This window comes from Arachis hypogaea, chromosome 12 (genome assembly GCF_003086295.3).
Source record: "Arachis hypogaea cultivar Tifrunner chromosome 12, arahy.Tifrunner.gnm2.J5K5, whole genome shotgun sequence".
In the NCBI taxonomy this organism is placed as follows: Eukaryota; Viridiplantae; Streptophyta; class Magnoliopsida; order Fabales; family Fabaceae; genus Arachis; species Arachis hypogaea.
Window position 1 is genome coordinate 86,869,784 of NC_092047.1, and position 22,027 is coordinate 86,891,810.

At 32.5% G+C, this 22,027-nt stretch overlaps 1 protein-coding gene across 32 annotated transcripts; it reads right to left on the minus strand.

Moving 5' to 3' along the window:
- Nucleotides 1–6,156: 6,156 nt before the first annotated feature.
- On the minus strand, nt 6,157–17,473 carry LOC112727639 (uncharacterized). Of its 32 annotated transcripts, none has more exons than XM_072209441.1 (18): nt 17,042–17,473; nt 15,344–15,395; nt 15,049–15,229; nt 14,266–14,441; nt 14,080–14,164; nt 12,932–13,034; nt 12,750–12,834; nt 12,333–12,416; nt 11,338–11,738; nt 11,095–11,176; nt 10,825–11,001; nt 10,636–10,689; nt 9,121–9,207; nt 8,963–9,031; nt 7,844–7,890; nt 6,863–7,579; nt 6,425–6,572; nt 6,157–6,328 (listed from the first exon to the last, which is right to left on the minus strand). In XM_072209441.1, exons 3-18 carry the CDS (start codon nt 15,086–15,088, stop codon nt 6,203–6,205), a joined length of 2,481 nt encoding a protein of 826 aa, XP_072065542.1. In that variant the 5' UTR covers nt 15,089–15,229; nt 15,344–15,395; nt 17,042–17,473; the 3' UTR covers nt 6,157–6,202. The 32 variants fall into 32 exon arrangements, with proteins under 32 accessions (XP_072065542.1, XP_072065543.1, XP_025633273.1 ...); XM_072209442.1 differs by lacking the exon at nt 17,042–17,473 and adding an exon at nt 15,611–15,754 and having other exon boundaries at nt 6,425–6,569; XM_025777488.3 differs by having other exon boundaries at nt 6,157–6,569.
- Nucleotides 17,474–22,027: the final 4,554 nt, after the last annotated feature.

Below are 22,027 nucleotides of genomic sequence, written 5' to 3' on the forward strand. Positions count from 1 at the left end.
TCTAGCCTTCTAGCTGAGCTTCTTTCTTAGATTTAGATGCCGTGTGGCCGTCTTCATGCTGGTGGTCTGCCATTGTTAGAGGGTAAATTCCAAGTCCTCGGCAACAGCGCCAATGTTCCAAGAGTTACCTGAAATGTTGATTTGGGATTGAACGTGAGGTCCAGATCCCTTAGTATGGCAGCGTCCGACCTCTTTGGTGCCGAGGTGCCGCCTGTCCGAGTTTTTCGTGAGGAGGTGGGGGTGGTACCTGATGGGTGTCAGTGTATTTATAGTAGAGTCGATAACCACCTTTATTGGAGTAGTTCCATCTTTTATTATGGATAACTGTTCCCTTTATCTTGGGAGTTTGTTAGGACTTATCTTATCAGGGAAGATAAAAATTCCAGTCAAGATTTCCATGGGTAGTTACCTGCTTTGAGCAGGTAAAGCTTTGCCCCTTTTTACTGGTGTTTGACCTCTTTAAAGAGGTCGGGTACATAGAGAATGCCACCTTTCCTGATGGGCCTTTAATCTCTTATTGGACCTGGCTTTTATTTATTGGGCCAAGGTATAAACAATAGCCTTTTATTTTGAGTCGTTAATGTTAGATTTGATTATATAAATTGCTAATTACATACTTAAGGTCTATGAACTCTATTTTTATCCCCATTTATGATAAGAGTTACGTTTTGAGGTTTATCTGAAACTAGTTTGATTTGGGCCTAAACGTTAGGTCCAAGCTCTTTTTTGGTAGGATACTCTGATGTCTCTTCTGGCGAAGCAATGCCATCTGAGTTCTTCGGAGAGGTTGGGAGTGGTACCTGCAAGGGGCTCCAATGATTAAGTTAGCAGAGATTTTAGGCAAGTTTTGTATATATTAGAGTTGAAAAATATCTGAGTTTGATAGGATATTTATATTTTAGGAAAGATAAGTTGTTATCTTTCTGTAACTTATCCACCTATCATGGTAGGTGGGTATTCTCCTATTTTATCTAGGAATTGTTGAGATCTCATATTTAAATATATGAGCATATTTGTCAGTGCAGTTGAGATTCTATGCAGAGGTCGGACACACTGATAGAGTGGACTTAGACCTTTTAGCCTTTATTGATTTGAGCTCTATTCACTTTAGGCTTGGCTTTTATATCTGGGTCAGGATATGAATAGTTTCCCTACTTGAGGTCGATTTCTTATAGATCGGGCTCGAGCATTCAATCAAGTCATTTCTTCGAGCCTCGCCATTGTTGCTTGAGCAGTTTGACCAAGTTGGGTTCTCAACATCTGAGGGGACAGGTTAGAATTCTCGACGTGATTTGAAATTGCCGCAACATTACGCGTCTTTTCAGTTACCTTGGTAACCGCACACGTTATTTAAAGTAGCGAATTTCACAATTTTGCCCCCTATTTATATCTGTATAAGCATGCCTCATTCCCTTCTTCTTTTTCCATTTCTTTATCTTTGTGTAAACTCTTCTATCACTTTCACTGTGAAACCATTTTCTCTTTCTCAAGTTATTTTACAATATCTCTAACATTGGTGAAAGACGATTCCTTCTTCGGAGCCTCCTTCTTGTGAATTTTTGGAATTTTCCTTTATTAAGGATTGCATTATGCGCATAGCTTTTTTTCACCGAATCTTCATCTGCAATGTTGGTTTTTTCTTCCTTTTTATTGTTTTTGCATTTTCTGTTTCATTGTAGTTATGATCTTTTGTGTAATCTCTTTTGTAAAAAGAGTGCTAGATGTGATTTTCCTAGGTTTTTAGAGCTTTTTATAATGTTTCTTTTAACAATGTTGCCTCTATAGTTACTGTTTCTTGTAAAATCTTGCTTGTGAATAGCTAGAATGCCAATTTTATTGTAAATTCATGCTCCTGAGTTTCTTGGAGTGGATTCTGATTATGTAGTTAAATTTCTCTGTGTAATACATTTTTTTCTGCAATAGTATGCTTAATACCTTGTGATTTAGTGGTTTTGTCTTGCCCCTAAAATAGTGCCATTATCTCCTCTTGATGATGGTTCCATTTTGAAACTATGTGTGTTAAGGCCATTTTTCTGGTCTATGTTGATCTTGATCATGGCTAGATATGCCTGGGTTCATTTCTGTAGTAATGCCTGACTTCTTTAAAGTATATTTTTTTTGTTTTTCTTTTGTAGGTGATTTCTATGTGTTTTGTTCTGTAGTACATATATGGCGCCATGATTCTCAAGTATGGTGCCATGATCTCCAAGTTTGGCACCATCAATTGCCTTTCAAGCCAAACGCCAGGATCTCCAAGTATGGCGCCACCCAATTGCTTCATGTGGTGCCAAACGCCACCTGGCCTGTTCGGCGTTTGGCGCCAGTACCTAGACCCAGGGTGGCCCCCCACTCTCAAAAAAGCAAGTCCGTATATTTTAAATTATATTTTAATTTATTTTTAATTAGAAAAAGATATTAATTAAGTTTTTGAATTTAATTTCTGAATCAATTAGGATCATATATAAAAGAGAAGATATCTCAACCTGTGGGCTCTCTTCTCTTTTTCCGCACTTTCAGTTTGTACAATTTTTTAGGATTCTCTGCACCATGAGCAACTAAACCTCCATTGTTAAGGTTAGGAGCTATGTTTATTTAGATGGATTAATAACTATTGTTTTCTACTTCTGATTTAGGCATTAATTTACATTTAAGAATCGATTTCGTTCTTCATCCTATGGATTAGAGTATATTGAAAAATAACTCTTTTCTAACTTGAATTCTTGTTGAATCTTGAAAAAGTTATCTTACCTGAATAATAACTTGAAACTGAATTCTCGTAATTCTCTAACTATCTGAACTTAATGTGATACGTGACATATAAACATATCGTCTTTGGATTATTAGGGTTTTATGTGGCTTATAAACTAAGATTTGAACGTAAACCCTTTAATTAGATTAAGTGACTAAGGAATTGGCAGTTGATTGAGTTAGAGGAGGATTAAATTACCAAGGAATTAGAATCTAATCACTTAAAGTTTGTTGTGAATTGAATCTTTGCATAATCAAAGTGGTTTATAAGAATTGTTAATTCGAAAAAGTAAATATCTCCAAAACCGTAACTATTTTCTCATATAATTTTCACACCTCAATTCACTGTTTACTTTCTTAATTTCTCTGATTATTGATTAATGCAATTTGAACCCAAAACACTCCTTTGTGATTGTCTGACTAAGTAAATCATTCAATTATTGTTGCTTGGTCCATCAATCCTCGTAGGATCGACCCTCACTCATCACCTAAGGAGTTACTTGATACGACCCAGTGCACTTACCGGTTAGTTTGTGGTTTTCTAAATCTGCACCATATAGGAATGGTATCTTCTAGGCCTGTTCGAGTTGTACTCTTTTTTTTTCTTTGATTTTTTCTCTTTTTCTCTAGACTGATGTTGACTGCTTTGTCCCGACATCGGTTTCTTCAGTTATGTAGTTTCTTCCATGTTGATGTACTTATCAACTTGCTCTTGGACCTCGTACAGAGAAGTCGGGTGCCTTTTTGAGATGGATTGTAAGAAAGGACCTCTCTGAGGCCATTACTGAGCCTCATGATAGCTGTTTCGGTGGAAAAGTTCTGAATCTCCAAACATTCTTTGTTGAACCTTTTCATGTAAAACCTGAGGGTCTCTTCGACCTCTTGCCAAATATCCAAGAGATTTGAAGCATGCTTAACTTTGTCTTTTTGGATGGAGAATCAGGTGAGAAAACTCCTTGCCAAGTCATCGAAACTGGTCAACAATCTAGGAGGGAGATTGTCGAACCACTTCATTGCTGCCTTAGTTAAGGTAGTTAGAAATGCTTTGCACCGAGTTGCATCTGAGGCATCGGCCAAATACATTCGACTTTTGAAATTGCTTAGGTAATAGCGGGGTCGATTGTACCGTCACAGATATTCATGTCCGGGCTCTTTGGGAACCTTTGCTCGCATGATTTCTTCTGAGAAGGGGTTTTCACTTCCCAAGAGTGTGGATTCCCGATCAGTTCGAGGTTGTCTACCCTTGAGATCAGACACCAATTTCTCTAGTTTTTTCTCCAGGTCCCTGCGTCATCGTACTTCTCTTTACAGGACCTGCTCAGATTCACATTATTGTTTTAGCTCAATCTCGAACTGTTCCAACCAATCTTGATGTCCATGGACCAGCCCCATTAGCTTCATTGCATCTCTATCACCCGAGCCTCTAGGTCTTTGAACTTCAGATCCCAATCTTCATCCTCCATGGTCGTTCCTGTCTCTTCCTTCATCGGTGTCCTATTTCTTTGTGAAGGGATAACAAGTGCTTGATAATCATTGATCTGTTCTTTTTCTTGGTTTTCTGATTCGGATATCGTGTGTCTGTCTTCTGAGTAATTATCTTCCATGGTTGGTTGTTGGATTCCAGGTCCCTGGCAACGACGCTAATGTTCTGAGGCTTACCTGCTGAAACCAATGTGAGTTGGGCTTGAACATGAGGTCCAAGCTCTTTTTTTGGGATGCTCTGACATTTCCTCCGACGAAGCAATGCCGTCCATGTTCTTCGAAGAGATTGGAGTGTGGTACCTATAAGGGACTCCGATGCTTAAGTTAAAAAAAGTTTTAGGCAAATTTTGTGTAGATTAGAGTTGCAAAATACCTGAGTTTGATGGGATATTTATATTATAGAAAAAATAAGTTGTTATCTTTCTGTAACTTATTCATCTATCATGATAGGTGAGTATTCTCCTCTTTTATTCTCGGAATTATTGAGATCTCATATTTAGATATATAAGCATATTTGTAAGTACAATTGAGATTCTGCGCAGAGCTCGACGTGAAGGGGTTGGACACTCTGATAGAGAGTGGACTTAGACTTTTTGGCCTTTGTTGATTTGGGCTCTATTCACTTTGGGTCTAGTATTTTTTTTTCTTTTGGACCAGCTTATGAAGAAATTATATTTTTAAATATTGGAGGAGAAAGAGTTTGGCTTTCTTGCAAATCTAATAGAGCGATCCTTTTGATTAATTTTAAAAACTAAAGGAACATTTTGATTATTATTTCTGTCTAATATTATGCCAATGTGAAGTTAATGTGCCACATAAAATTTTTGTTAATGCCGTTAACTTAGTTATTGATTGAGGGAGTATTTTAATTTTCGGTTTAAAGTTGAGAGATTATTTTGATTAATTTAAAAACTAGAGAATTATTTTTACTGTCGAATTAAAATGGACCATTTTTATTGTTATCTCTATTCTTGTAATTATCTGAATACATAGCATATGGTGTACGTTGGACAATTGCGCATATGAGACACAAATACTTAGATGTTGTGTTTGTGCTTCATAGTCCATTTTCGTAATCAATTTATTGAATAAGGTTTGGTAAAATGATCATTACGTTTGGTGCTATTTTGTAAATACTAATGGCAGTACATTGTAGTGTCCCCCCGTTAGTTAGCTGCACTTATGCCCTATTAAATTTGGGATTAATTACCAAATATGCATTCAAATGATTTAAATACTAACAAAAATAATCTTGAAAAAACAATACCTCCATCTAAGAACAAAGGCATCACTTAGGAGAGCGATGAACAATACAAACTAAAGGTAAAATAAACACATCAAAAAAATTTTGATCAAAACAAGCTCAAATATTTTAAGGGAAACTATCAAAATATTACATATCTAGAGACTAAAAATATATTTAAACCTGTAATTAATATTCTTGTTATCCCGTGTCAAGCATTAGCCTAATGTTTGTTAAAATAAACTCTTAATTACTAATTTGCAATGTAAATATTCCATTATTTATTGTGTTTAATATTATTATATGAAGAGTAAAACTGAACATTTAAATGTTATATTAAAATGTGAAATAAACTCTTAAACGGGCTTAAGATTAGAAAATTAACACCTTCAGTAACATTTTTATCGATTTCCGGTTGAATTATAATATATTATATTCGATCATTTGTGGAATCATAGTTCATAAATATCTTCCACTTGCTCATGTGGAGCACTCGTTTTCTTTTCATCAAAATAATTTTATAGTGGCTTTATGATCTCTTTTTTCTGGGGTTTTCGGTTCTAGTGTTTTACCGTACCATAGAGGATGATAGAGTTTACACATTAATAATGTAAACCAAAGTCCACATTATTGAATGCCACAAAGTTCAAGTTACTATAACAGCATGACTGCATGACATCCTCTTAAAGTTAAATTAAATGATCACATTTGTTAACAATTCAAGTCTTCTCATACAGGTAATGGAGAAACTAGAAAATCAGGTTGACGTCTCTGTAGCAATATCCCACAATAGGGACACAATGGTTTTGAGGAAACTGCTCGAGACAAAGATTTGGTTACAAAATCAGAATCAAACTGAAACGAAGACATTCCAAAAAGTGGGTCAGGCGCCAACCTAAACGCCACCCTATGGCAACACACACAAAACCACAGTGGGATACTAGGGCAAACCTTCATACTAACGGCGCATCTTGATAACTTATGCCGCTTATCATTGCTGCCACTGCCTGAAGTTTTGCCTTGACATAAACCAAACTCTGGGGACTCAAATGGAACTGATGCTGAACAATAACTGCATGACTCCAGAGCTGAACATCTACTGGACAGAAATAATCATGAGAAATGAAGAAAAATTTTGAAACTACATATTTGATGTACTGAGTAATGATTTTTGCAGCATTATGGAATTTAGTTAAAGCAGTTTTCTATTGCACAAGGAAACTTTAGCAAGAAATTACCAAGACAATGATGAATAATAAAAGCATTAATTAAATGATTCCAAGTTTCCAACTTTTCAATATTTAACCACCTTAGTGGTCAGGTAATCAGTAAATGATTTTAACATGCAGCGATATAATTCGAAATTGAAACTCTAGTACTAAATATTACCTTTTCTCATTGGTAACCTCTGATGCAATGGATTTCAACTCGCCACGTACATGATCGTTGTTTAGCGCAATCCATTGTTCCATTTGTGCTAGTCCAACAGGATACCAATGACCGGTTTGGAAAGGAGTTGCCCCTGGACGGGACTTGCTAGTTTGAGAAGCACAAAAACTAAAACCAACAAGCCTTTCACGGAGTTCTCTTTCACTGCTTCCAAGAATTGCTATCCACTTGGTTACTTGTTCGTCCATAGAACAGCATTCCCCTTTAGTGTTTTGAACTTCGCTGGATATTCGTGTGATTTCATCAGCATCCAGCTGCGCCAACATTACTCGTCTACAAATTATATTGAGCAAGTGTAGCATGCGAGAAGGAACACCTGACAAACTTGAAGAGACCTGCAGTAAAGTCTTTTCACTGGGAAGGTCCGTATGAAATCCCGGAAAAGACAGAGAGATCCACTTGATGAGTAAATGCTCTACATATCTTGGCATGCTGACCTTGAAGTCCAATAATGCCAAAATTATATCCAAAAGAACTAGGGGCCTATCAAGACACTGATATTGGTTCAAAGACCATATGATATTGGAACCCCAATTGGTTAAATCTTTCTCTGCCAAACCGGAATGTTCTTCAGTGTAAAATGGAACAGGACGATTCAAGCAAATATCCACATGTAGCCCACCAATCCAATGGTAATCAATAGCTGCTCTCAGTACCCTGCTCATGGTTCAAGAACAAAAATATCACAATTCCATATTTGTGGAATTTTTTCATTAAAACTTCGTTAGCAATAGACAAGGACAAAGAAAACAAATACTTAGTAGGAAAATAACTATTGACATGTATACAAGATTGGTTCAAAACACTAATTATTCGGGTAATTATACACTTTTTTATCTCCAAACTATTCCCCCCTTCTCTTCACACAGAGCCAAAACAGAATGCCAAAAGGTGAACTCAAGCTGAGAAATCATTTTGTACCTTCCTTCATACATTCGATTCAGTTTCTCAACATCAAAGCAATGAACCTGCAATAAACAAGTATAAATACTCAATAGAAACCTCATATAGTCAAAGAAGAAAAATTAAACTTCTAAATATTCTTGCAGCATATGCCTGGTTGAGGAATTAAAAGATAAAATAAAATTAAAGGTAGGAACTTCAAATTAACATGAATTATCTTCTTTTAAATTAGGGCTAACAAATCAATGCTAAACTCTAAGGTGACTGCTTCTATGAGTGAATGCATTGGCTAAATAGAAAATTGGATTAAACAACTAAAAAAAATGGAACAGCTGTGGAAAGATACTACTGATGTGATCAGTAAGAATATCATTCAATAGCTGTGATTTAGATTTCAGACAACAGGTAGGGACAACAGATTCAAACCAGAGACTATTATGATTATGTCCCAACAAAAGGGCCAGAGCAACATGCGTTGAATTAATAGAAGAATGATTTAGATATTCTGGATAAATGCATAAAACTTCCAGAAAGCCAAGATCATTTTTTAGCTTGGGAATCGCGCACACTTTTTTGGAATCAATAAAACAAATTCAGAAGAGGAAAGAAAAAAGAAGAAAGAAAAACAACACTATTAAGTTCCCTCCTTGAGCATTTGCTTCACTCATCACACATGGTTTAGTTAACGTTGCAAAATGAATGCAAAGAACAATGTTAGAACTGGTAGTTAGAAAGGGGAAAAAATGAGAAACAATCTGTTCATCTGTCCATCAATATACAAAGTTACTAATATGAGGAAGACTTAGAGCTCCTCTACTCACTAACAAATGTCAAAGACCCCTACCTAATCCCTATTTCTGATTGAGATTCCCTATATAGTGAACAAGGTTCCTTGAACTCAACAAGTACTAGATAGCTAAATGTTCTTAAAAATAGCATCTATAAGATGATTGCTAGTTCATTCTCTGTTTCTTGCTTTTTTCATATTAAAGGATGATGGGATATACAAAATTCCTAGATTTTTGGGCACTGCCTTTAATTTTTGTCTGGGCAATCAAGAATCCTGTGATTTTGGACAATGCACACAGGGTATGTACAAGTGAAAAGATTTTCTGAAAATAAAAGAAAATACCATACAGTAGCGACAACAAGATTTCCAGGTGAAACTGCTGCACCAAGGCATGAATCATATACATCATTTGAAGCCTGCAAGGAAAAAGGTGCATGTCTGCTTAAGGGGCGGAAATGGCAGAAGTCATATGAAAAGAGAGTAAAAAAGGACAAAAATAACATACGCTGGATGAATTGTTATTATGAGGCATATGAACAGGTACTTCTTCTAGGCATCTATCGCGCAAAATCCAGCTACGCACTAAATTATCCTACAAATATTTAAAAAACCAATCACGACTAAATCCCCATATGGTCCTTGAGATTCACAGCTTTCATTATTTTAGCCTCTCATATTCAAAATTCACTATACTGGTCCCCGAGATTCAGCTTCAAGCACCATATTGGTCCCTGGACCCTTTCCGACGTTGAGTCGACGAATGAAATGCTAAACTAGCTCTGACTTGCCATGGGGCTAAATGATGTCGTTTTATTTTAGGGCTTGAACAAAGGCGAAAATGAGATGGTTTTGGAGGATGAGGGGAGATAAAACAATTTGCACATGATATAAACTTTTCTTCGTCTTCTCGTTTTTGCCTTGTTTAAGTGCCAAAGCTAAACAAGGCAAAAACTTATAAATCAAGATTTTTTTTTAGCTTGAGTTTTTTTTTCCCCAAATCATATAAACTTTTCTTCAAGCAAGATTATGTATTTCATTATACTGCATTGTATAATTTTTGTATTTCTTTATGACTAATAATACTCTTACATTAAAATTCAGTAATCAGTTTTAATTTATGTTATTAAACTTCGTTAGATTGATAAATATATTTAAATATAATAATATGAGCAATGCTACATGGCCAGCAAATATTATCATTTTTGGCCAGCAATAATTTGCACCTATATTTACAAACGTTTTGCACACAACAAGCATATAATTTGCACATATATTTATTAGAGTTTTGCACACATGAATCAATATAGTTTGCACCCAAGTTTTTCAGACTTTGCACACATGAATTAGTAAAATCTATTTGTTAAAGACAATTTAGTGTTTGTGCTGGCCAAATTATGGTAAAAAATACTAAAAGATGCGGGCTCCCAAGAGTTTCTCTAATAATATATTTATATTAATATTAGTTAATTATTGATTATTAACTATAATTATGTTATGTAAATCAAAAAGCTATTCATTTCCACAAGTCAATCGAAGCACTTTTACGTTTATTGATTTCAATATTGAAAAGGCCTTCCCATTAAGCGCATCCAAAGAGGAAGGTGTTAAACGCTTTAGCGTTTTAAATTGGATACACTTCCCTATTTAGAGCTTTCCACGTGGAAGGCGCTTTCCCGTTAAAGCGCCTCCAAGTCAAATTGCAAAGGAAAAAATTACAAGGTGCAACCGTGGCAAAATGGTAGCATTTTGATGATAAGTTTTAAAAATAGTGTCATATTGGAAAACAAGCCCAAGTTGAAACCCTGTTATTGATAGAAGCTTAGAGATCCAATTTCTAGAAAATTGGAAGAGTAAGCACATTCTTCTTTTGAAATCCGAGACAAATATTTAATGTCCTTCCCTCTTCAATATAGAAAAATCTAGTCACATCAATTAAACCATGACTCAAAAATCTTATAGAAGATAAAGTGACAATATATAAAAAAAATCATACAATATAACTTTATTTAAATAAATTTACCTGGCTACAGCTGTACAAACATCTTCCACCAAATGCCCATGCCAAGCCAGTAACCTGGAGGAAATCAACATTGAAGAAATCAACAAAGTATTGCAGCTTCAAGAAGTCATCTAACTCAAGAGAAAGGAACAATAATAATATTAAAAGAATAGAATTATAATATTTGAACAAATAAAATAAAAAACCTACGATATAGTCATGTGCATCATATGAACCAAGCTTGTTGAATTCCTTAGAAGATATGTCACATAGCCATATTTCAAAGGAGCCAGAACCTTTGCCTATTGCTAAAAGCATCTTGGAAGAGCATTGAACATGCACAGTTACTGAAAGTACAGAAACTGGGACAACATTGACAGTTATAACCTATTTAGAAATTAAAAACTCAGTAAATGAAGTGCTGAGAAAGAAAGATAGAAGTGACAAGAGTCTGAAATTTAAGTAAGAACTAGAAAGTACCTCCTTCAACAAAATGAACACATTCTGATCCACTTCTGTTGATTTAATCAATTTGTGATAGTCACCCAACCAAACCTTGACACTGATAAGTGCATATATTTCAGCTTAGGTCAGATATTTGGTGCAAAATGTAACAACATACACGCAGTCTAATTAGAAGTGTGAGGGAACTGAGGATCAATACATTGACCACTTAATCAAGAGTCTAAGGTGCTATGTCAAGAATCATTCATTTTAACTCACCTCCCATCAGAGCTTCCAGTAGCTAATAAAATTTGTGGATTTGAGGAATTAACAGAAAATGACAACCAACTTATTGTTGTAACCCATGAATTGTGTGCTTCAAGAAATCCAACAAATTTCACAGCAGATGGGATTTTTCCACCCTCAATAGTATAGCAATCTGGTGCATAAAATCTCCATAAAGAAATTTTACCAGACTTCCCTCCAACAGCAAGTAGGCTGACAGTAGCGTGAATATCATGCAGTAAAGGAGACCATGAAACAACAATTGAGCTTAGCATTGCACTGCGAGTAGCATATTGATCAGCACTTATCACAGGCAACGTGTGGTTCTCGGGCACTGTTTTCAAGGATTTCTTTTTAGGTTTAGCCACAGAATCTATTTCATCTGATGCATTTCTCTGCATGAACAATCTAACTTTAAGTACATAAAATCAAATTAACAAATATATAAAATTGTTTCAGTTAACCACAATTGTTTTAGCTGTAGTTAACTATGATTTACGGTAAAAAAAATGATGAGAATGAATGTACAACTTATTATAGAAAAACCATAGTTTATATTACCAACAAGAAAAATGGCCATTCTGTTCATGAAGCATATACGACAAAAGAAAGCATTTTTTATTTTATTTGAAATTAAATCCATATCACATTTAATTTATATACTTTGTATCAGAACAAGCATCATCATGACTCGATTTCAACAAAAGTCCAATATTAGATTCTCTAGAGACTGTGTCTGGGGTGCGTACATATATAAGTAACATGCATCCAGGTCATATAAACTTTGTTAATGTCCCCTTATTTTGAAACAGCATTTTTCAAGTTATTGATTATCATCTGATCTTTTCTTTTCTGCTGGCATAAAATAGATGATATCAAAAGATGAAATATATCATGAGCATGACTGGTCTCAGAATAACTAATTCTACCCCAAGTAGAGTACGAAAAAAGAAAACCAACCAAGAACATGGATGGATAAGATAACTTACTTTGGAAAAATCTAATGAAGTCCCCGTGCCTTGAAACTCAGTACATTGCAAATATTCAAACAGCCGTTCACTAACGTTCACAACCTAAACAAAATAAGAATAGTGGCAGTTGGCAGGCAATTAAACATGCAAACTATAAACACCTTCAATTTCAGTTCCATAAATGGAAACGCAAAAAGGAATTAGACACAACATACTTTCTATTTTACATATTTACAGCTAACATTTAATTTTTCTCCAAAGATGCTACAAAATTACAACTTTTCTCAATCAGATCTGCTTTCAAAAGAAGCAATATCCCTATCCCAATCCCAATATGAACTATGCAGTTCACAGTTCAGTTTCATGTTTTCTTTAAGCACACAAAGATGGCATCAGTTCCTATTCCACATGATAAACCACTTTTATTGCACACACCTCAATCCATTCTGAACAGAAATCACAAAAGGGTGGACGATAAACCTTCACGTGTCCTTCGCTAGTGCAAACAGCCAGCAAGCACCTGTAAATAATATATATTACTTATCGAATAAAATATCAATTTTGTCATTGAATAGAAATAACTGTGCATCTTTGCTTGCTAACCATCAAATTCTTACCCTGAATTCAAAGCAATGCCAAGTGGCGACCATGATATTGACTGAACAACAGGCTTATCATCACGGTACAAACTAATAGGGAGGAGGCATCCAGAGATTAAATCTGTGCAATGCATGATTCAATTCAGAAATGTTAGCATTCTGTGGTTGGCAGCTCTCATTCAAAATGATTAAAAATTCTTTTACCAAATATTAATAATAAACATCAAGATTGACCATGTTACATGACAAAGAAAACTCTCTCCAAACCATAAAACTCATCCCTATATGAGCACTACCAAAAACAAAAATCTCCATATACTGTATAACAACTGAGTAGTTTCACATGTTTGGCATTGACCATGTAAGGTAATGTGGTTTTCCCGTTAATGGTTCCTTTATTTTTCTGGTTTATCAAGGGATTACCCATCCCTACTACTAGGAAAATAGGCTAACCCCTCTTCAATAATAGCCAGGCTTCCCTCCCAAATCAGGTCCTCTCAACTCATAATTGAATGGGATACTCCATAGTGTTGTATATCGACTATAGCTAGGTTTGAACCTAGTTCTTCATGTATACTACCCAAACTCCTCACCACTAAACCACTCTTAGGTAGTGTTTGTTTTCAAAGACTGAAATCGGGACTGAGTATTGTGTTTGGTTGCCAGATACTAGAACGAAAATTTTAGTTTCACAACACAAAATTCCAGTCCCTTTAGTACCTCAAAAAGTGGAGAAACAAGACTAAAATTTCTAAAGATGGAGACTGAAACTTTTAACATTTTCTTTAATAACTAAAGGTATTTTAGTAAATATCTTTATTTCATCTCCATATTCTTCTTGAACCAAACAAGATACTAAGACATAACTTAGTCCTATACACTTTACACCAAACATAATATAGAGACTTAATTTAGTCTCAGTCTCCCAATCTCTGTCTCTGTCTCAGTCTCCATCTCCTTTCCAAACACAGCCTTAGCGACTAACAAAGCTGCTTCCTACATTTGTGTAGCCAATGCTTTGTGCTTTGTGGATATGGATCCGTTTAAACCAGGCGATGAGTAACTTTTAAGTCCGAATGAATTTCATGATCCAACCATTAAAATAAAATAAAATCTTATAGAAATAAAAGAAAAAACATAACAAGTGAGTAGCTTATGAATTTGACCTTTTCTTTCAACAAAGCCAGAGAGGAATGGCTCAATTGGAGAGATTTTGATTATTCCACGTGGTCCATGAGGCATGTCTGGTCTCTGACCAAGGGAAAAAAAGGACAAAAAAAAGTTAGCAATAAAAAACATTTTTTTTTTATAAAAATACATAAAATAGAGCGAAAGAAGGGAAGAGTACAAACAAGAATGGTAACGAAATGGGTGGTAGCAACAGCAAGGAGGTTGTCTTGGGACCAAGCAATGGCGTTTGGGAAACTAGGCGAACCAAGAAGCATAGTAGTCTGTAACGGAGCTGGAGAGGAAGAGGAAGAGGAAGAAGCCATGTGTTTATCACACGTCAATGTAGCTCGTCCTTCTTCTGTTTAAATAAAAATCAAAATGACAAAAACTAAAAAAATTGAAAAGAGCGGTAGTGACAGTGCCAACGAAATAAATCAAACCCACCTTGGTTGAACTGCACATAAGATAGGTGAGAACATCTCTATATAATGTAATCTAATCTTAGGGTTTTAGTTGTGAAATTGTGGAAGATTTTAGAAAGGAAGACAGAGACAAGTTTTAGAGAGAAAAACAAGAAAGAAGGGAAAACTGAGTAGTGCAATCTTGGTTGAACATGCATATTGCAAGCCATTCGGATTATGAGGTTAGTTTAGTATATACCAAGGTTGCAAGAACCAAATCGGTCAATGAATTAGTTAAGTGAATGATTCAATATTCTGAGTACAGTCGAACTTGTTTAATTAAATATAAAATAAAATTATTGAAATACATTATAAATTTTTAAATATTTAAGTTCAATGACTGGTATAGTAATAAAATTCAAAATTTCACAATCCACGTAATAACTTATCTATGTTTCATCGCTAAAATTTCACATTCAAATTCAAACATTAAAATTTATAATTAAAAAAAAATTAAAATGCACATAAGTTATAGCTACTACAACTCGGAATACTTATCAGTACCTCTGTTCCAAAGAGGGAAGTGCAAATCAAACCCATCCATGAATGAAGACTATAGAAATTGACCACAATACCATCCTTCCCATGAAAATTAATCCAAATTCCAAATATTCCAGAAGCTAGAGCCACACCTTGAAGCCCTAAATGCACTGATTTTTTCAATGTAATAGAATCAGTCAACCATCTGTGCACCAAAATTGTAGCCAGAACAATATTGTTTATAAAAATAAATAAATTAATTAAAATTTACATTATGATTTCTTTCAAACAAGTTTTAGAGCTAATTAAAACAAGTTACCTTCTCCACTTAAGAGAATAAATCCAATGACCATCAGCAACGGACGAAGAACCTGCAATTATTAGAACATCAAAAGAGAGTAAAGAGAAAGAGAGTGATGGTGTGACTGTGTGCATACTACTTAGATGAAGTCTTGTTAAGGAAGAGAAGGGAGTAGGGTCGATTTAAAGGCAAGGGCCCAAAAACTGACAAGGAGTGCAAAGCTGCAAGGCCTAAAAGTCTTGCTACAAAGAAGACAAATGCGGAACAGGGACGTGAGCTAGCTACCGCGAACAGAGGTGAGGCCACGAAAACAGTGAGCGACGCACGATGGAGAAGGTGGGGGTGACTAGCTGCTCTCTCTCTCTTCTATGATGTGGGCGTGAGTACATGAGAATGAGAGTGGGTTTAACGTTGGCGGTTATTGATTTCAATTATTTTTTTCCTTTAACTTTATAAAACGACGTTTATAGTGTTTCAACAGACCGGTTGACACTAAAAAACCAGTCGAGTTCATGCGATTTACCGGTTAACCACAAATTCGATCTATTTTTTTATTTGTTTTTTGCTTAGGAATTTTTTAACAATTAACTTTTGGTGAACTTAAAAGAAAAAAAATTTTTCAAATTATTTTGTTTAGAAAATGTTATAAAAAATAATTTTATATTTTAATATCTTATACAAAAAAAATTTTATCTATTAATTATATTTAAATATAATAATATAAAAGTATTTATTTATTTATTTATTATAAAAAAAATCTTTTTTTTAAAAAAAATTATTTAACCAAAAATATAAATTATAATTTCTCAAAAAAATATTTTTTAATTTTTTAGAACTTTTATTTTTATTATTAAAAATTTATTAAATCTTTTTTTATCAACTAAACACAATATCTCTTCTTCTTTCTTCCTTTTTTTTAATTTGACTTATAATATTTTATAATAAAAAATATTAAAAAATTATCAAAATTTATTATTTTTTATTATTAATTAACTGTCAATTTAATTTCTTTAGTTTATTTTTTTATCTAATAATTTAACAATATATTTTGACACATATTTTTAAATTGATAGTCACTGATAATTGAAAACAATAAATTCAGATAATATTTTAGTATTCCTCTCTTATAAATTATTAACTATCCTAATTAAAAGCTACTAACTACTTTTTAATTTTTATGAAAATATCATTTTTTAAGTAATTTTTTTAAAGATTAAAAAAGAGAAAGGTAAAAGTAATAAGAGTTGTGAGTACTGTGGGAAGCTCCAGGTTACAAGTACTGTGGGAGTACATAAAGAAGTACAGTGCAGTTTAGTTGTTTTATTCAATTTTTTTTTTTAATTTTTCAATTGTAATAAGCTCCACTATAACTGAAAAAGGAATTCAATAATGCAAAAATCACTAGTAGAGCCTGCTCCGATGAAATTATGGTCTTAAATCTTTATGCATCTATATCTAAAAATTTTTTTTTTTCAACTTTCGAACTGAAAATAATATCAAAAGAAGAAATATGAATATAAGATTGATTGGAACATGGCTCCTAGAGAGTAACGTATTAATTAAAGAGGACCTTATAAATTGCAGCCTAATTTAATAACTATAAGAGAATTACAATCTCTTATGAAAATTCTTCAGAAAAACCAGTAAAAATTCCAATAAAAAAACAAAGAAACAATAGGATAGCAAGAGAAATAGAGGAGAGAGAAGGAAACGTACCTAGCGCAGATGATGGCGGAGCAGAATCACAGCTTGATGTTATCAACTTCGAGCAGTAGCCTCACAGATTCACAAACTAGAGCGGCGGTGACACCAGAGTGAATGGGGAGGGACAACAAAACAGAGCAGATACCAAGGGACAGCGGAGCAGGGAGGGCATACCAAAGCCCACGCGTAGCAACAACAGTGTAGCAAATTAAAGGCAAACACAGAGTCACAGTGCTAGGCTTCCATTGAGGAGGTTTGGGAATGGAGTTTGGGGAAGAGAGAGAGGAGGACGCAATGGAGCAGAGAAAGATGCGGCTAGCAGAGGAAAAGACAGACGTGGCGCCGCTGAGGGATGAGTAGAAGAAGGGTCCAAGAAGAAGAGGGGTGAGAGAGAAAGGGCAGAAATCTATGATGATATTATACAAAAATTGAGTTTCTGTATTTAATAATGAAAGTTGCTTATGCAGAATATTTATTATAATAATTTAAATATATCAATTAATTAATTTGATTAAATATTTAAATATTAATATAATTTATTATCATTTATATTATTTAATTAATTATACTACATTAATTATAATTTATTATATTAATTAATTTGAAGGATTACCATGTGTTCATAACACGCAACGGAAGAAAAGAAAGTAATCCTTAAAGGTCTATTTATAATCAAATAATTAAAATAAATTAACTATTAATTTATTAGAAAATCATCTCAATAAAAATAACTGCATCACATGCTTAAAAAAATATATATTTGAATTAATCCTATTAATTCACAAACTTTAAGAAATATAGGAATAAAAATTTAAACACAAAAAAGCCAAAACTCTGATACCACTGAAGGATTACATGTGTTCATAACACGCAGCAGCGAAAGAAAAGAAAGTAATCCGTAAAGATCTATTTTGTCCTTAAACTTTATTCCAATAATATACAATATATATAGATCAGATCTAAATACCTGAGTACGCTAGTAAAAAATCTTTTTCTCCTTCGATGGTACGAAGGCGCTATGTATATCCACACCGAGACCAACATTTGCTGTCAACTCTTTGACCAATGGATATCTGATCTAAATTGAGAAACTTCTTGCAACTCTTTTCACGCCATAAAATTCTTCTCCAAGAATCAGGCTCACATACGTTTATGTGTGTAGAGATAAAGGAATAAAACCCTTGTTCTCGTTCATTCCTTTACTCTTGGCATACATATATATATATATATATATATATATATATATATATATATAAGTATGAGATTTGTTACTGATTTTAAATTTGAATCTCAATTCAAATTTAAATCATATCTTGAAATTCTAAATCTGAATCCTTCAAATTTATGAATCATATCATAACTCAATTTGAAAACAGAATCAGTTAGGATCTCATCCAAATTTAGAAATAGAATAACTAATTATTCTCAAATCTCATTTAATATTCTCAATTATCATATTATTATTATATTCTTGGTACTAGCAAAGAATACAATAATATTCCATTTGAATTAATATAATTATTTATTTGATTAAATCAAATAATAATTAAATAATTCTACAACAAATATTAAAACACTCGTTAGTGTGTGACTCCATAAGTTCAATACTAAGCGGATAGTAAATTAGTCATACTAAATTTACTAATCAAGGTTGGCGTCTAGCAACACTCCTCAACGACTCGATAGTATGAAGTAATATATTTTTACTAAGAACATTAGAAGAACAAAGTATAATTCGTTCCATCTTTCCAGCTCTTGGTTAACCCTTAGAGTATGGTTTAATTGTCAAACTCTAACTTGTTATTATAATGAACTGTGAATGACTTAAGAAACTCATTTCTTCATTCATTCAATCCCCTTGGCCAAGGTTTTATTCATCTCAGTCATTATAATTATAGAGCTCAAACTCTTTACCAAGAGTTGACGGATTCCTTATTGACTAATCATTAATTCTACATACAAGTATTTAAATCATACCCAATATCCATTCAACTAGCACCCTAGGGTATTAGGTGTCTGGAATCAAAGTATAATAAATGTATTGTTAATTACTATGACAGTCGCAGGTCAAAGGAAACTCTATTACTATGTTCATCTTGAGAATATCCTATTGACAAATATGCAATAATTATAACTATTAGGAATTCTCAAAGTGAGTCAGTTCAATGGTCATATCTCTATAGGATTTAATAAATAAGATCTATTAATCTTCATCCAATGAAGACCATTATATATATATATATATATATATATATATATATATATATATATATATATATATATATATATATTGATCTTTCCGGATTATTAACGTCCTTTTTAATAATCCTATGACCAAGAACAATTTAGATTAAATTATAAAAGATTTATCTCTCAATATTATGATCACTATCACAATGATAAATCTCTAAATTTAATCAAAGACCTTATTATATTAATATTTTAATATAATAACAATAACAAATTATTTGATACGTGATTGATTGAATTGTGGTCATACTACTTATTCCCAACATAATTAGCTTATTTATTTATAAAATCTAAAATAAAATAAATAATTTGGTGTTTATTCTAATTGAACTCATTAATTTAATTATATATTATATATGAATTAACAATAATTTATAAATTATTTTATAGTATAATATTTAATAAAATAATTTATAAATTATTTTATATTATATATGTATTAATGAAATATTATATATGTGTTAATTAAATATTATATACGCACGATGTAATGAATACAAAAGTAGTTTATATAATAATGATAATATTATATATGTACGGTGTATTCTTTTTTGTTTTGGTATTATATAATATTGATAAGATTATTATATAGTATTGATAATATGCTTATAACACTCCGAATTTTTAAAAAATTAAATAATGAGTTATTTATTATTTATTATTTTATTTAAAAAAGTTATTTTTTTAAAAATAATTAAATTAAATTTTATGATACTTTGAGTTTAAAATCTATTAAAATTTTTAAGTAATTTTTATTAGAATAAGATATTTCGAAAAAAATAAAAAATTATTATTATTATTATTATTATTATTATTATTATTATTATTATTATTATTATTAAAAAAGTTCATTTGGCCGAAGCCATTTGAGAACAAAGAAAGAAAAGAAACTTACTATAAATAAAGTTGGTATAAAATAAAAAGGGTTAGAGGAAAGTAACGCCTAAATTTTTAGTACGATCATGAGGTGCTAAAAGTTAGGGTGTTACATTATGGTATCAGAGCAGTTCGTTTTTGTTAAAGCCTCGAGAATGGATTGATTATGTTTCACTGCATACTCATGCAATAGGACTTAATGACAAGAGTTTGAGTTTTAGATACATGACTGTCTATTGATTAATGCTGTTAGGCGATCGTTGCATTTTTCATGGTATTAGGTTTGACCAACTTAATACTAATGATTTATGTATATGAAAACACTAACGGGTTGTCATGGACGAAATAAGATTAATAGATAATGCGAATTACGGGATTTGGAAATGTTAGAAGTTACGTTTTAAGGATTTGGAAATGTTAGAAGTTACGTTTTAAAGATTCGTTTCAAAATATACCCTTTATTCGTGCTACACGAACTCGTGCCATCTCTTCTTTCATTATCTTCATTGTAATTCTTACTTTAGATTTTCTTAGATTGTGATTTAATTATTTTTTTTCGACCAAATCTTATTGTTTCTGTGCATCTTTGTTGGCCTGTAAATCTAATTGCCCACCTGACCTCTTCTAAACATTATCTTTAATATTCTTGTACTTATCCTTGTGGACCTTATTTTTCTTAATTTGAGTTTAAATTTGTTCTAACGAAAATTTTTGTAAAGTGGGTAGAAATATAATCTCTGAATTTTTGAAAAATTAAATAATGAATTATTCATTATTTACTATTTTATTTAAAGAAAATTATTTTTCTAAAAATAATTAAATTAATTTTTTATTACTTTAAATTTAAAATCTATTAAAATTTTTAAATAATTTTTATTATAATAAAATATTTTAAAAAAGATAAAAGAATTATTGTTATTATTATTATTATTATTATTATTATTATTAAAGTTCATTTGGCCGAAGCCATTTGGAAACAAAGAAAGAAAAGAAACTTAACGTATAAGCATATATACATATTTATATATAATCATGACACATAAGCCCTCATGTGTCACCTTAATACCAATTAATCATTCTTCCTTCATTAACTTTTCTTCTTCCAAGCAAGATCGAATTATTTTCTTTGGAGAAAAGAAAAAGAAATTATCATGGGTGAGAGAGATCTCTATGGAACCTCCGAGTTTCGGCTTCAATTTTTTGCGATCCGTAACTCTAATAAAAAATCTAATTCGATAAAAGTGTTTGTAACTTTCTCCTCTACACGTTGGCGTTGTTTTTATCCAGTAGAAGTTGACGGTGACGTAGCTCATCTTCCCCTTGAGTTCGGCCAATTGGAGTTCTAGGAGATACAGGCGATTTATGATGCTTTCCTCTTCAGCAGCTCGGTCAGAAAGCTTCTCCGAAACTTTCGTTGATTTTGATTTCATACAAAGATAGAAAATTTTGTTTTAAAATTAACCGTTTTTAATTTAAGAATGTCCAAAAGTATAGTAAATAATTGCAAATATGTTAGTAATTATAATATTATTGAGATTAGATTTCTTTGCTATAAATGATTGGCTGTGATTTTGATTGATTTTGGTAATTAATTTGATTGATTCTGAAATAAGTACTGGTTTAGATTGAGATAAGTTAAGGAATGATAGAAGTGAGAGAGTCATGAGGGTGGTGAAGTCTATTTTTAAAAGGAGGTTCTATTCGAATTCTTGCAAAAATATACAAAAAAGTGACTTTATTTTGGAAACCTGATTTACAAGCTTATTTTGAGAAATAACTCTATGTTAGAAAAGATTTGCTTTACATATTTACTCATATTGAGAAAAGGGTTTTGTATTCAAAGTTCGAGTTATAAATTTATACTAAGAAGTG